Genomic DNA, 5,654 nt, shown 5'->3' on the forward strand with positions numbered 1-5,654 from the left:
AACTATATAGCCTCAAAACATGGCTAAAACTCATTTAGATATTATGGATGATTCTTAGCTTTGTATGAATTTGTCCAGTCCCATCCCTCAGCTTTTAACCAAAACCAGGGGAGTGCAATATTAGCTTCAACTGCTGATTGCCACTTGAAACCTTTTTTTTTTAATTCAACAAAAGAAAATGACCTGATTAAAATTACAGCTAGCTAGGTTCTTTTTTTTATTATTATTTGGGGCTTTTAGGTTTCATTCCCAACCAAATCCAATGCAAAACATAATGAAGTGTCAGAGCTGAATGTTGCCTGGATTGAGGTTTCTGGGCTTTCAATGTTAAACCACAGGCTATAGCACCACCACCTGGTTCACGTCCTCAACTGTTCTCTCTTCAGAGTTCAGACCTACTGACGGGCTACACATCCATTAGATATCTGCATACAACTGACCCGTGACCAGAAACACTTATTCACCTGGAGGGTCAAAGTTAGTACTACGCCCGTTAAATAACTCGACGGGAAAAAGTTAAAACATAAGGATTAACAGAATTTATTTTATTTATGTAAAAAGACTTCAGAAAATTAATTAACATCAATTCCAAAACATGACTCAACAGCTGAGGCCCCAAAAAAAAAAAACTATGTTGAGCATCAGGGTCTGAAGCTTTACATCCTGACATGTGCTTTGTTTATTAAAAACAAAACAAAAAAGGACAGAGATATTGCATGTTTAAAAAAAACAAAAAAAACAAGCAAATACTACACAGAAAAGATAAAAGGTCTATTTACATAGTCATACAAGTTTAAAATTCTGGCACAGTAAAACTCCAAACAAAAAGGATACAGAAAAGTTTTTTTTTCATTGGGACATGACAGAAGTCCAGGGTACCAAGTTGGATTCAGGACAGATGAGACCATTAACTGTGTTCCTGTTTATCACCAGGTCCTTCTGAGAGATGGGGCCCACCTGAGCTTTAGAATGTCACCAAACTGGTCCAAAATTAACTCTGTGTAGCCTGAATACGAATTAGCTCTTTAAACCCACCTCTAGGGCTTCCTTGATGACGATCAGAGCTATAGTAAGAGACCTGAAAACTACATTACCCAGAGAGCTGAAAACCACATCACCCAGAGTCATCTGCAGCCCTAGCACAATACAGTAAAAAAATAAAACTTACAAATCGGCGGTTTGATTGTGGAATTAAAAGTGACTTGATGACAACGCGATCGGGCAAACTTTAAAAGGTATCAAATCCCAAGTCCTAAACAAAGTACTAAGGAAACAGTCAGCAAACCCTACAATACAGCGCGGGTAGGGTACATATAGTGTAGGTGAACAGATAGGAGGGGATAACGACTCACAAAGGTTCCTTTCTGCCCGGGTCACTGTTAAACATTACTCGTTGGCCACGTGTCTACATATAAACCGGTGGAGGCTGGTGGGAGGAGCTACATGAGGATTGTAATGGCTAGAATGGAACCGAGCCAAACGTGTGGTTTCCATATGTTTGATGTGGTTGATACCCGAGTGGCACAGCGGTCTAAGGCACTGCATCTCAGTGCTAGAGGCGCAACTACAGACCGTGGTTCAATTCCAGGCTGTATTACAACCGGCTATGATTGGGAGTCCCATAGGGCAGCGCACAATTGGCCCAACATTGTCCGGGTTAGGGGTTGGCCGTCATTGTAAATAATTTGTTTTTAACTGACTTGCCTAGTTAAATAAATGTTAAATAAAAAAATATATACATCGTTCCATTGATTCCAGTCTAGCCAGAACAATGAGCCTGTCCTCCTATAGCCCCTCCCATATAAACCTTACTATGAGCCAACCAGACAGCACCTGGAGCTTTTCGCTTGACAACTAAAGTCTTGGGAGAACATGGCATAGGAGACAATCACAACCAGATGGACTTGAAATGGGCCACTACACCTTCTCACCAGAGTTAAACATCACCTTGTCTGAAGGCTATAGCCCCTCCCCACATCTGTCATGTTACAAAACCACATTCCATTTTATAATTCTAAACCGCTATCTTTTTTGTATGGAACATGTACAAAACAAATTAAACACTTAGATTCTACAGTAATATCTATGGTATACAAAAAAATAAAAAAACGATTTCCTGTTCCTGTTGTTCTAGCCTAGTTGTGATCCCATGCTCTGTTACAGGAGGGGCTAGTCGTCATCTCCATCGCTGTCATCTCCCTCGTCCTCTGCATCCCTCTTCCGTTTCTCTCCCTGGACTCCTACTCCATCCTCTTCCTCCTCCTCTTCAACATAGTCATCATCATCTTCCTCATCCTAGGGCCAGAGAACATTTAAATCAACATGACTAGGAGTTCTCTTTTCCTGTAGGAATTTTAGACCCAACATACCAACGACCAGAAAGCAGCAGGTTGCCGCGGTAATCCCCTAACGTAGCAGGTGTAGAAAGATAGCTGAGCCGAGTCCCTACTTCTATTTTAAGGGGAAACGGAACATAGGTTGAAAATACTGCACCCCCGAAAATCTGAAACATCCGCTTTCTGTCAACACCACTCTGGGTGGTAATCACTAGCTTTCTGTCAACGTGTAGAATCAGGAAATAAATGTAAATTGACATCTGGCGTGTATCCTCTAAGAGACTTGGACTATACACTGTCTCGTGTGTATCCTCTAAGAGACTTGGACTATACACTGTCTCGTGTGTATCCTCTAAGAGACAGACTGTTAGCTGCACATGGGTTTGACGAATGATTACCTGAATGCCATCCTTCATCAGGTACGACAGTCCCACCTCTTCGCCCTCGGAACCCTCATCATCTTCGTCATCGTCCCCATCTCTGGTGGGGCCGGCTGTGTGCTCGTCATCTGTGGGGAGGACAACATTGGGTTAATTCTTTGTAATGGTCTAGGACGAAGGCACAAGTCTTAAGTTTATCCTCCCAGCCTTTCCTCAGCCCGTCCCCTCCCAGCCCTGTGTCGCTCACCATCATCAGCCTCTGAGTCTAGCCCCTCATTGTCATCTGTGGGGAGGACAACATTGGGTTAATTCTTTGTAATGCTCTAGGACAAGGGCACACGCCTCAAGTGTTTCCTCCCACCCTCAGCACGTTCACTCCCAGCCCCGTCGTTGCTCACCATCGTCAGCCTCTGAGTCTGGCACTTCGTTGTCTTCGTGGTCATAGCCGTCCAGGAAGTTGACCTGGGGCAGCAGCTCAAAGACACTCTCCCTGTAGTCCTCAAGAGTAGTGATCTCACAGCTGTACAGGTCCAAACTCTTCAGGTTCTTCAGGTTTTTCTGCAATCACAATGTGATGCTGTTAAGATTCTGTAATAATGATTGTGATTGGAATCCATTAAGTGGAAAGTACTTTGTTGGGTCTACCAGGTGTGTTTATGGGGGTTCCCTTACCAGAGGCTTCACAGTGCTGAGCTCCTTGATCTTGTTGCCGCTCAGGTTGAGATACGTCAGGTTGGGACACTTCTCAGACAGCTGGTCCAGACCTCCAACGATCATGTTATCACTGATCTCCAGCTGAAGAGGACAGATATTGATTCATCTGAAAAAATACTACGTTCACAAGTATTATATAGTACATAGACAAAAAAAATGCGTAATATCTTAATGTCCACTTGACTACTATAGTATGTGGCTAGATAGATGAATACATTTTTACTTGCATTAAATTGTTTATGTGGGTGAACCATCTCAACCTCTCCATGACCAGTGGCAAAAAGGGATCTTGGACCGAAGATGATGCTCACCTTGAGCAGTTTTGGCAGGGAGGGCAGCTTAGCCAGGGAGGTGAGCCCCACATTGACCATGCTGAGGAACTCCAGCTCTTTGTAGTCATCTGACAGCCCTTCCACCTCTCCATCACTGGACCGACAGTTGTCCACCACCAGCTCAGCCACCTGTGGAACAATTTGAATTACTGGTAAATGATACAGAATCATTGAGTTTGTTTTTATGAACTTGTTGCTATATTGTGCAATAAATATAGAATATGAATAAATGACGTAGCATACTAGTATTCGTTTTGAACTACGCTAGATAGAGAATGTCAACATCCTTCCTGCCTGCAACTCCCCCCCATCATACGAAAGTTAGCTCATGATCAGAGTGCGCGCGGCCACTATCCCCAGCCAGAGAAGTCGTTAATTGTTACTGTCGCGGGAACTATAGCTAACTAACGTTACAAAGTAACACTAGCTACTAGCGGACGTAGTTAACTAGCCATAAAGTAACGTATCTTGGTGAGGTTTAAATTGATCATGTACTATTCATACCCCTTACAAAGTCAACAGCCCAGCGTATAGCAATTGGCCAACACTTTCATAGAGCTTCAACTTCGTATCAACCGATGCAACATTTGATGCACGAACGCAAGGCTACAAAGTAATTATCCGCACAACGATGGGCGGCATTCTGCACAACTTTACCTTGCAAAACGCCACGCGGGCGCATAGGTTGCATGAAATACATTCCAAAGATGGGTAGTTACAATGTGATTGATAGCCTTGTATTTGCGGAGAAGGCAAACTCAGTTAGCTCGCTGTTCAAAAGACCAAATAAACACTACTTTCACACAAGCCACTTCTATTCAGTATGCGCAAACAACTCCATTGTGTTCTTCAAAACAACTCGTGGAGCTGGTCGGCTCTACGCTAGCAAATCCAAGGATAATTTATTATAGGGCATTGCTGGCTAACTAGCTAGGCTACTAAAGTCCATGTAGGCTACCAATAGTGTTTGATCATTCTTAACATGGCCATTATTTGGGTTGGGAAAGCTTGAACTCCATTAACTAACTAACGTTACCGGTTAGGAGTCTAGCTAGCCAGCATTGGCGCTAGTTACATGTAGCTAGCTAGCTGATGTCCTTGGTAGCGCTAACTCAGTCAGAGCAAGTCGCGCCACCATCAAGATTCTTATCCCATTTTATAGTTCGAATCGATGTCTATCGCATCCTCTTTGTGGCAACCACCCATATGTGATTTATTATCCGATATTTTGTTAGCACACCAGTTGTATACTATAAGTTAGCAAGCTAAAGAGTATCGAGCATCGTCATTTCGCATCCACCATGGTTGAGTCGTCATCCTTCACAAAATGCATTGGGAAATAAATAAATAAAGACGTAATACTATACCTCGGCTGGGGTCTTGTTCCTCAGCTCCAAACTGATCCTCTTCTCCATCTCCATTTTGAAGACAAACGAAAGCACAAAATCAAAGGAAAAGGGAAAATAAAAAGCCGAACACTCAAGCGCTCAGTCACTCCAACCTTCTTCTGTCTATGGCTGATAGGCGATAACCAAACCACCATGTTACCTCGCACCCAACCCCCTTTCTAAGACACGCCTTCTTCTACATGAATATTACGTTTTTCTGTTTTTAATCATGCTATTGGGCCAGCTATTGCGCCATTCAACAGGGACCGGCCCAATTTACATAATATGACTTGGTGGTAGTTGTAATTGGTCAGGATTGCGTGGTCATTTAATACAGGTCAACCAATGAGATGATAAATACCTCACTTTTAAACTTAGGATACGCCCCCTCTTTGTTCTCATTGGCGCCATTATCAAGTATCGACAGTTGATATAATGCTGTGTTCCTAACCAAGTGGGGAAAGTGGTCATTTCTAGTTGAGTAGTATCAAATCAAATTGTATT

General features: G+C 42.9%; 1 protein-coding gene across 1 annotated transcript; it reads right to left on the reverse strand.

Moving 5' to 3' along the window:
- Positions 1 to 516: 516 nt before the first annotated feature.
- LOC129846025 (acidic leucine-rich nuclear phosphoprotein 32 family member E-like) lies at positions 517 to 5,338 on the reverse strand. The gene is made up of 7 exons (XM_055914032.1): positions 5,130 to 5,338; positions 3,742 to 3,891; positions 3,389 to 3,511; positions 3,115 to 3,274; positions 2,964 to 2,999; positions 2,735 to 2,844; positions 517 to 2,295 (listed from the first exon to the last, which is right to left on the reverse strand). Exons 1-7 carry the CDS (start codon positions 5,181 to 5,183, stop codon positions 2,170 to 2,172), a joined length of 759 nt encoding a protein of 252 aa, XP_055770007.1. The 5' UTR covers positions 5,184 to 5,338; the 3' UTR covers positions 517 to 2,169.
- Positions 5,339 to 5,654: the final 316 nt, after the last annotated feature.

This window comes from Salvelinus fontinalis, unplaced genomic scaffold, assembly GCF_029448725.1.
Source record: "Salvelinus fontinalis isolate EN_2023a unplaced genomic scaffold, ASM2944872v1 scaffold_0431, whole genome shotgun sequence".
Classification (NCBI taxonomy): domain Eukaryota; kingdom Metazoa; phylum Chordata; class Actinopteri; order Salmoniformes; family Salmonidae; genus Salvelinus; species Salvelinus fontinalis.

What these genes read in the sequence shown, in the direction of transcription:
- LOC129846025 (XM_055914032.1), bottom strand. Translation starts at nt 5,183, where the DNA reads ATGGAGATGGAGAAGAGGATCAGTTTGGAGCTGAGGAACAAGACCCCA. An exon ending in TCAGCACTGTGAAGCCTCTG is followed by an intron (nt 3,275 to 3,388) that starts GTAAGGGAACCC and finishes TTGTGATTGCAG; the next exon opens with AAAAACCTGAAGAACCTGAA. An exon ending in TGATGAAGGATGGCATTCAG is followed by an intron (nt 2,296 to 2,734) that starts GTAATCATTCGT and finishes CTCTGGCCCTAG; the next exon opens with GATGAGGAAGATGATGATGA.